Here is a 10015-nt window from a genome sequence, read left to right on the forward strand (position 1 = left end):
AGAGGAGGCAGAAGTTCCCTGGGTCTCAGTTTCCTTACCTTTAAAATGGGCCCATTCACCCCTTCTGACACCCTCCAGCTCACACCCCTTCAGTCAAAGATTTTGGAGGAATGAGGGGTCACAGGCGCTGCAGCCAGAAGCCTGCTCCACCTGGAGCACCACGGTCACACACCACGGTGTGACCTCAGGCAAGATGCTTAACCCTTCTGGACCTCTGTTTCCCCTTCCGTAGACTGGGGATAACACTCATTTCATTCAGGTTCTGGGGAGATTAAAAGATATGTAAAGTGCTCTGCAAAGGGCTAACACAGAGAAAGTTCTCAAGCAACAACCACAATAATTACGACATGACGGGGCAGTTCTGGCGTCAGAGGGAAGGCTTCCTTGCCACTCCATGGCCCAACTCTGGGGTCGCAGAATGGAGGCCCAGGAAGGGGAAGGGACCACTCTCTCCCGGGGCTCCTGCCCTCCCGCTCCTGTCCCAGTACACACCACGTGTCTTTGTTCACGGCAGCAACCAGGACATGGAACCCAGCTGGTTTCCTTAATCTCCATGGAGACTGGGAGTCACAGGTGGGTGAAGTGGACTTTGCAGAGGGCATTTCTGCCGGGCCCGATGCAGCGTGGCCCTTGCTGAATGCCGCCAGGCCACTCCAGTCTTCCCTGTGCTGAGCCCACTTTATAGATGGGGAAATGGAGGCTCCGAGAAGGGATGGGACTTTCCACAGCTAGGAAGGGGCAGAGGCAGGATTTGAATCTGGGAAGTTGGCCCCAGGGTCCTGCACTCACCTATCGATGTGCACCTGCCTGGCTGTGGAAGGCCTCACTGTGGGCATATCCAGGGCACTGACAGATCCTCCACTCACCCTCCTGGGTGGACCATCATTCACATTGACCATTGAACCCACATCTCTCATTTGCACACCCAAAGGGCCAGGGGCTCACTCCTTCCAGAAGCCGATGATTGCATTTTCAGACAAATGCAACTAGAAGTTCCCCGCCTCCCCCGACTTCCTCGGGAGGCTGGGTCAGCCCCCACCCCCAGTGTGTGGCCTGGCCTCTGCAGATGCCCCTGCCTGCCTGAGTCACTGCTATCACAATGGGCCCTGCCTGAATCTCTATGGCCCAGCAAGAGGGGGAACTGCAGAATTCCCCGCCATGGAGAGCTCACAGCTCACCAGCCACCAGGAAGAGGACTCCTGCTTCTATATGCGGATCCAGACCCTCACTCCCCAGCTGTGTGAGCCAGGGGAAGTCACTTCCCCTCTCTGGGCCTCAGTTTCCCCCTCTGTAAGCTGGGGATGATGATGACGCACTGTCTGCCTGACCGGGGAGGGGCAGCCATGAGGTCAACCATGTAGGTGCTTGTAAAAGGCCTGCAGAGCACGAGCTCGGTGACGGTTTTTATTCACTCCAGGGAGCCCACAGGTCTCTTGCCCTCAAGACAGTGCTGCCCTGGACTCCTCAGCCCGGGCACTAGAGCCCATTCTCTCCATCTCAGCCTCTGTGCTGGGGCTGGGACAGCACCCGACACACCCTTGCTGCGCCCCGGCGTCTCACCCACCCCTGCCTGCCTTCAGGCCCTATTTGATCTCATCTCCTTCAAGGCCCTGACCCTCCCTCCTCTGAGCACCTGCTGTCCACTGAGGCCAGTTTTTTCCGGTGTCTTTTCTCCCTCTTGATACTAATACCTGTGCCTGCCATTTCCTGGGCACTGCACGTGAGGTTTTATTTTATGTATTTATTTTTTATTATGGGCAGCCCCCTAAGCCAGAGTAGGTTGAGAGAGACACTCCTGAGATTTTAATCTACCCACATCCTAGGAGGGAGGCATAAGACCTGTTTTATAATGAGAAAGAATGAGGCCCAGAGAGGGTAAATGACTGGCCCTGGGACACACAGCTTATGGACTGTATGCCCACGTACCTGAGGGTCGAGACATTCTCAGGGCTGGGAGGGATGTCTCCTGGTCCAAGCCCTATCTGTCTCTCCAGGCCAGAGGGTCATCTCAGACAATCCTCCTAGAATCCCCTCTCCTAAATCCTGCCAAGTGTCTCTGCTTGCACCCTTGGTCACTGGGAGATCACTCCCAGCCCCCAGCCCAAACCCAAATGTAAAGCCCATCTTGGAAGCTCTCTCTCCCTCCGCCCCCACCTGGCATCTCAGCCCCTAAATTGGTGCAAAAAAATGTCTTCTTGACGACGTGCGCCCACCCACTGCATGCCAGTTTAAAACTGCCTGATGGTTTTTTTCCACCTTTACTATAAAAAGACACCTTGAAAATGCTGCACTGACATTGGCCTGTCGGTATTCCTTTTGTTTTAAAAATACAAATATTATGGTCATTCATAGGTTGGGGAGAAAGACTTGGGGAAGGAAAGTAGATTCAGCCTGCCCCACCTTGTTGGGGGGGGGGTGATGCTGTGCCTCAGTTTCCCCCATCAGTGGCACTCAACAACTTCCCAACTGGCTTGCACTCCAAACAGGCTGTGATTGGAGGAAAGGGATGCAAGCTACATGCAATAGAGGCTAATTTCTTCACTCAGTTTCTCTTGAAATATCTTAACTGCCCCAAATACGTTGAAAACAATCAGGGACAAAGTTGGGGACTTCTGAGGGCTGTGGGGACCGAGCTTCTCTACGTCTGGCCTCACACTTCAGCAGCTTCTCCCTTTGGGTTCTCGGGAAGAAGGCGGAGGGCAGAGGGCAAGTCCTGCCAGCTGGGAACCCGGAATGTCGGGAGGCCATCCTGACCCAGGCTCTGGAGTTGTGGGCAGCTCGAGGGATTCCTGCCGGGGCCCAGGGTTCTTCATGAGACCCTCAAGCAGGAGCGAGAGGCTGGGTTTCCAAAGGCCTGGCTGAGCTGCCCCACTTGCAGGTCATTTGGCCCTGGGTTCCTGCCCCATGTGCAGCCCCACCCAGGCCACCTAGTGCCAGTGCCAGAGAAACCCGGCCAGATGGGACCAGGAGAAAAAAGGATTCTAGGCCCCTGGTTCTCCCCAGACCAAACTCATCCTCTTCCCCAGAGGTACTGCATCACATGCCCCACCCCATGGGCACCAACATCTATCCTGTTGCTGGGCCTGACTCTGGGCAGCTTTCTGCTCCTCCATCCCGCCACTCCCCACCACTGGGGCTGCATCCCAGCCCCTAAATCTGTCCAGAGCCCACCTGCCACCCTCCAAGCCCTCAGCACTGCTGCAGACCAGGCCAGCCATGTCTCCAGAGAACAAGGCCGGCCCCATCTCCCCATTGCCACCTGGCACCCACCACAGAGCCTGGCACATAGTAAGTGCTCAAGATATATTTGCGACTGAGTGAAGGAATCTATTCCCGGGAGGCGGCCTCAGCCTCTCAACCACTCTCCCTCCTCCATTGCTCATTCTCACCAGCTACCTAGGGGCTTTCTAAAATAATATGTAGAAGAATTGTAGTCATTGCAAACAGGCGCCAGGTACATAAATGATCTCATTTAATACCCCCAACAGCCCTAAGAGGCAGGTGTTCACGAGCATTGCCCTTCTGCAGCAGGGAGACTCAGGTGCCCGCTGAGACCACTCCACTCCTCTGGCTAAAACCCTTCACGGCTCCCAGGGCCCCAGGATAAAGTCCAGGTTCCCCAGGATGGTCTCCCCGGGCCTCCCAGGCCCTTGTGTCATGTGTTTCCCACTCTACTCGCCTGGCCACGCAGACCCCCTTGAGCCCGCTCACAGCCTTCGCACAGGCTGCTCCCTTTGCCTGGACCCCTTTCCTCTTCTCCCGCCTTATCTGGCTGCCTCCTGCTCCTCCGCCCCCTCCACTGGGCTCCCTCCACCCTCATTCTCCCTTTGCAGCACGCATTGCCCTGTGTATAAGTGCCTGGTCACACATCCGTCCTCGGCTCGCCTGCCCAGCCCACAAGAGTAGAAACAAAATGAGTTGCCATTCGTTCCCCAGGGCACAGCATGGGACTGGGCTCACAATAGGGACTTAGTAAATGTCTATGGAGGTGTCATCTGGGGCTAGAAGTAGGAGATGGTGGGGTCTTTACGGCTGCAGAACAAGCCAGATTAGGTAACTGCTCTCCAGGACCAAGCAGAGACCTGTGCTAATAATGTCCCTTAGAGTAATAACAAGAAGAGCTGCCATCTGCTTGGCGCTTACCGTGTACTCGGTACACTGAGCTGCATTTATCAATTCATTTAGTCCTTAAAACAATGCTTTGGGATAAGGATTGCTTTTACTGTCCCCAATTCACAGATGAAGAAACTGAGGCCCAGAGAGGTTAAGTTCCTTGGCAAGGTCACACAGCTGAGAAGTGACAAAGTGGGACTTGAACCCAAGCAGCCTGATGCAAAGTCTAGGTTCTGAATCTGTCGCTGCATAGCTGGCAACAGCTTGGAGCAAGAATAATGATCCCTCCCTGGCTCCTGCCCATGCTAGAGGCCCAGACCGGGGACCTTGAGCACCTCTGAGAAATACTGCCAAGTAGCACTGGCCTGTGCCCACAGCGGGCACAGGGAAGAGGAGAAGGGTGTGGAAAACACAGGGAGGGTGACCAAGGAAGGCCGCAGCCGGAATCTGTGGCCTTGGAGTGGGGAAGAGGCCCTTGGCCACTCTGTCCTGGGGCTGTGTCCCTGGAGAGGCCCTGTCCCCTTAGGTAGAGAAGCTCCAGCCCCCCTCAGCTGGGTGAGTCACTGCACCGAGGGACCGGACCGTGGGAACCAGAATGGTTCTTGCCAGAGTGGGAGGGAACCCTGGGCTGGCCTGAGGAATCCCACAGATCAGCTCACACCAGAGGGCCCAGACACAGGGCCTGAAACTACAGGAGGAAGGCCCTCAGCCCACAGGACACTTCTCTCCGTTCGGCGACTCCCCACTGAGACCCCCAGTGCCAAACACAGTTGCTTGGGAGATGAAGCTCTGGGGTGGAGATGGTGGATGAACCAACCATAGCACTGGGCAAGCAGCCCCACCACCCCTTAGACTGTCTGCCCTGCTCACCCACCGTGACCTTTACTTTCAGGGTGGCTGGCCAGATGGTGGGCAGCCATAGGAGCCGGACCTCGACCTCAGGAGAAGGAATCTGCATTTTCTCAAAGCCCCACTGTTCGGCCCGCCCACAAGGGAATGGTTAATCTCATGAAATTCTTGTCACAGCCACGGAGAAGGGACAGGGTGGGGCCCCAAGGAAGGCTTGGGATCACCACAAGAAGGGTGAGTTCTGCATTTTGCTGATGGAGATGCAGCTTCCTAAGGGAATGGCAGGCAGTGGGGCTGAAGTGGGCTCCCCAGACTCAGATGGGTGGAGGGTATGGGAAAGGCCCCATTGTCATTCTGGAGCCTCATTCCTCAAGGTGAACCATGGGGATCAACAGACCCAGCTCCCAAAGCCAGTCTGAGGAGCAATCCCTTGCCAAGAACTTCCTTTAGGGGAACCACACCAAGTCCCCTCCCGCACCCTTGTCATGTCAACACACCTGCTGATCCCCTCAACCTGGCCCTCCTTGCTACTGCCCAACCCAGCCTCAGACACCTGGGCCCCATACCCGCCTGTACTCCTCCTCATTCCCCACTGAGCCCCACGGCCCTTTCCTGCCCCCAAAACACCACTGTTCACATGCCTCCATTCTCCTGGCCCTGGCACCTGTCCACCCCAGCTGCCTGGGACTCCCCCAGAACACACACATTCTGAGATCCAAGTCCAGAAGGCAGCAAAGGCTGGGAATTAAAAACACAGATGCTGAGGCTAGACAGGCTGGATTCAAATCCACCTCTGCTAGTGCCCAACTGTGTGATCCTCAGCAAGTTACTTAACCTCTCTGTGCCTGTTTCTTCATCTGTAAAATGTGATGAGAATAGAGGCTATCTAAGAGGCTTGTTCTGAGAACTGGGAATTGTGACATGTGATGCCCCTAGCTGGCACTCCACAAGTGCTATTGTTTACCCCAGACTCCCACACCTGGTACATACTAGGTGCTCAGGAAATATTTGCAGAATAGGTGAATAAAAGTTGGCCTCAGGCACACACCTGTTTGCCAACCATGCGGCCTCCTCAGAGTACCGACTCACGCCCAAATACCTGCGTCCCCTGCCACGCACGTCCCACTGCACACCTAGCCCTGTCCCGTTGTACCAGTGTCCTGCAGTACACCTGTCTGCCCTATGCGTCTTCAGGTCCCAGCTTGCTGGCACACAGGTCCATGCAGACATCTGCAGGGCCCTGGTGCACACCTGTGTGCCTCCTTGCACACCTGCCACACCCACGCACGCATCACCAACGTGCAATGGTAGCTCTGACAGGCTCACACAGTGGCCCCAGAACACACCTTTGGTCAGGCATGCAGTCACTTACTGGGCCCTCAGTATGCACCTGTGACCCCCACGTGCATACCTGGGCTTTATGCGCACCTGGGTACCTGTGGCCACTTGGACCCCTCCCAGTACGCCTAGGTATGCGCGCCCGTGAGCCGGCACTCACTTGAGTCCCTGCACATGCCCACCTGGGCCATACAGGCGCCAGTAGTAACCCTCAGGGAACACCTGTATTCTCGCGTGCACACCTGAGTTCCATCTGGGTCTCTGCGCGCTCCCACCTGTGACCCGCTCAGTTCACGACCCGCTCGGTTCCCGCCCGCCCCCGCCCCCGCCCCCGCCGCTGCCGCCGCCGCCGCCGCCTGGGTGTACCTGGATGTTAAGCTTGCGCTCGCAGGCCGGCCCCGTGCCCTGCACCACGCTGTCGAGCACCGCCACCACGTCGGGCGCCGGTTCCACGAAGCAGGCAGTGCGCGCAGCTCGGATGGCGGCTCGCACGTCCGCGAAGCGGAAGGCGCAGAGTGCTGCCGGAGCCGCGCGGGCCGCGGGGGACCCCTGGGGCCGCTCGAAGACAGCAAAGAGCCGCTCCCGGGCTGGGAAGACCGACACCAGGCGGCTGTAGAGGTCGCCGCGGCCCGCGCCGCCCGCGCACTGCAAGCCCAGCTGGATGTAGGACTCGGTGAGCTTCTTGGCGTCGCCGCCCGCGCCGTGGGGCAGGCAGATGCGCGCCAGCAGGCTCCGCGCCTGGCTCTCCTTGTCGCCCGCGCGCGCCTCGCTGTTGAGCGCCAGGTACGCATAGGACTGTGCACCCGGCGGTGGGTCGGACGGGTGCAGGAAGGCGCTCACGAAGCCCAGCTTGTGCTGCTCCTTGGCGCCCTGCTTGATTTTGAGGATGTTGTCGTCGGAGGGGTTGAGGTCGAAGGTGAAGAGCTTGGCCAGGTCGCCGCGCGCGTCCAGAGAGCGGATGGCGATCTCGGGCGTGTTCTCGAAGCGGTGGTCCTCCAGGCTGCGGTTGCGCGGGAAGAAGGAGCTGCCGTAACCAGTGTATGTGGCGCCCACGAGCAGGCGGCTGCCCCCCGCGCCCGCGGCGGGAGGCAGCACCAGCCCCACAGTGGACGCGTTCGGGTGGTTGGCCGCCACGTTCAGCATGCTGGGGAACACCGTGACGGGCTCGGCGGGCGGCGCGGCGGGAGGGAAGCGCACGGCCACGGCCGAGATGTTGCCCCGGCGCCGCAGCTGGCAGAAGCCCTGGTAGATGGACCCGCACACGACCACCAGGCCCTGGCCGGGGTCCAGCTGCAGGATCTTGTTGTAGTTGTCCGTGAGGCGCCGCGGGTGCTCGCACGAGGCCTGCGGCAGCTGCGGAGCGTGACACAGCGGGCTGTCGGGCACCGGGCCCACGGCCGCCTCGGCCTCCAGGCTCAGGTTGGCGCCCGACAGCTGATAGAGGCGGTTGACGGCCGCCAGGTACACCGTCCCCGCCGCGCCGTCCAGGGCGAAGTTGTTGGTGGGCGTGGGCGAGGGGAACCGACGCTGGATCTCCAGGGCGCCGGCCCGCGCCGCCCCCAGGAGCAGCAGCAACAGCAGCGGCACCGGGCACCGCGGCGGCGTCTGGAACGGCGGGGGGCTGGCGGCGGCGGCCCGGGCGCTAAGGGGTGCGCCGCCCGCGGCGCGAGGAGCCATCCGGGCGTGCGCGGGCTGCGCGGCGCGGCGAGTGCATGGGGCGCGGCGCGGCCGGGAGCCGGGAGCCCGGAGGCGGCGGGAGGCGGGGGGCGGGCCCGGGCCGCGAGGCGCTTCCTGCCCGCGCCAGCCGCCCCCGGCCCCGGCGCCCGGGCCCGGCTCAGCCTCGCCGCGCAGCCCGGGGGCGGGGCGGGGGCGGCTCTGCTGCGGACACGCCCTCACTCCCCGCCCCGGCCCCGCCCGCCCCGGGGACCCCCTGCCTGCCCCTGGCCGCCCCGGGCCCCGCCCCGCCGTCCGCGGGTCCCGCCGCCCGCGCCCTCCAGGACCCGCCCGCGGCCCCAGGGTCCCTCCCTGTAGCCGCTGCCGCCGTCGCTCGCTCTCCTCGCTCTTTCCTCCCACTTGGCCGCTTGGCCTGCCTCGCTCGCGCCTGTTTTCTCTTTTCCGCCCTCTCCCCCACCCCGTCTCTCCCTCGCTCTGCGTCTCTCGGTCTCTGCGTCTCTCCGTCCCTGTCTCCACCCCAAACTCCGCGCGTGTGGCGCTTCTCCGGGTTCTGCCTCTTCTTCTCCTTCTCCCTCCGACTCCGCTTCGCTCTCCAGTCCCTGGCAGCCCCGCCCCCGGCCCTCTCTAGTCTCCTTCTCTCTCCTGCTCCGTGTTTCCGTCCCTGACGCTCGCTCCCTCTCTCCGTGGCTCCCTCTGCCTCCCCCTCGGACCCTCCGTCCCTCTCCCGGTCCCTCTGAGCTCCCCATTCCTTCTCCCTCTGCCTTCCCGAACCCTGTGTCTTCCCTCCACACTCAGCCTCCCTCCACCACCTTTCTCAGGCACTGTCCATGCCTTCGCTCCCCCAGTGCCGGCCAGTCGGGCCCCCAGACCCCATAATCTGTCCCCCAAACCCCAGCCCCATAAAAGGGATTTACAAGTGGCAGGGCCAGAGGGACCAGTGCTCAGGGGTCAGATATATAAATGAGGAAAACATGGAGAGAGGAAATAGTTCCAGCCAGTGGCCCACAACCGATAGCCAGAGCAAGGCCTTGGTCCTGGAGCCCACAGTTGCCTCCTGTGGTGACCCAGCCGCACCCCCACCCCTGGCAACCCCGCCAGGTACTTTCCCTAACATCCTCCTAGGCTTAGTGGAAGATTAGTCCCACACAAGTCGGCACTGGGCAGGGTTCTTGATCTCAGAAGCAGCAGGTGGGCACTGGTGTTAGGGGCAGGCAGCCTGATTCCAAGGTCACAGCCCTGTGAGGACCATGCGCCGCGGCTGCTTCACGGGGGTGAAGCACAGGGCTAGCCCGTGCCAGACACTGTGCCAAGCACTTGCCATGTACGGGCTCTCTTTTTCCTCACAGATACCCCTGAGGCTAGCGCTATTGGTAACCCATCTTCTAGATATGGAAACCAAGGCTGAGGGGAAGGGACTGGCCCAAGATGCGCAGCTCATGAGGAGCACAGCTACAGTGTTTGAAAGCAAAAGCCCTTCAGCTCCAACCTGTCAGAACGGGGACTCCCATCAGACCCTCAACTTCCACAGGGTGCCCAGTGGGCCTCACTCTGAGAGTAGCGGGACCTCATTTTCCTCTTTCCCACCCAACCAGGAAGGAAGGGCAGGGGTGTCTGTGCACCATGGGGCAGGCAGGAAAGGCTGGGCCTGCAGCCGCCCCCCACTTCCCTCAACACCGTCGCCTTCCTGCCATCCTGCCCGCCTCAGCTCCGGTCTGGCCACTGCTTTGATGGCCGGGAGTGTTGAGCTGCAGGAAATTGGAGGCCCCTCCCAGGCCCATCCACCCACCAAGAGCCACTCGGGACTGCCCGTGGGACTGTGTCCCTGTCTTCCTCTCTGGATGGAGAAGGCGTACATCGTGCCACCCATGCATGGGAGCCAACTGCAGAGCCCAGCAGGGGTGCATGGGGCCTGCCATCCTCAGTGTCCCCACCCTGGTCCATCCGCTGGTCTGTCTGTCTTATCTCTCTCTCTCTTGCCCCCACCCATCTCTGTTCCTATCTATCTTGCTCCTCCCATTCACTCTCTTTGTCTCTCCTTCTC

General features: G+C 60.5%; 1 protein-coding gene across 3 annotated transcripts in view; it reads right to left on the bottom strand.

The window, feature by feature from the left end:
- PLXND1 (plexin D1) overlaps positions 1-8150 on the bottom strand; it is a 51588-nt gene extending 43438 nt beyond the window's left edge. For 2 of the 3 annotated variants that reach the window (XM_030801782.1, XM_030801783.1), the window contains exon 1: positions 6667-7997. In XM_030801782.1, coding sequence (XP_030657642.1) covers positions 6667-7977 — 1311 coding nt within the window. In that variant the 5' untranslated portion in view covers positions 7978-7997. Of the gene's footprint in view, positions 1-6666 lie in introns of all 3 variants that reach the window. The other variant, XM_030801781.1, reaches the window with a different exon arrangement.
- Between the last annotated feature and the right edge of the window lie 1865 nt (positions 8151-10015).

The sequence above is a fragment of the Nomascus leucogenys genome, chromosome 21 (genome assembly GCF_006542625.1).
Source record: "Nomascus leucogenys isolate Asia chromosome 21, Asia_NLE_v1, whole genome shotgun sequence".
In the NCBI taxonomy this organism is placed as follows: domain Eukaryota; kingdom Metazoa; phylum Chordata; class Mammalia; order Primates; family Hylobatidae; genus Nomascus; species Nomascus leucogenys.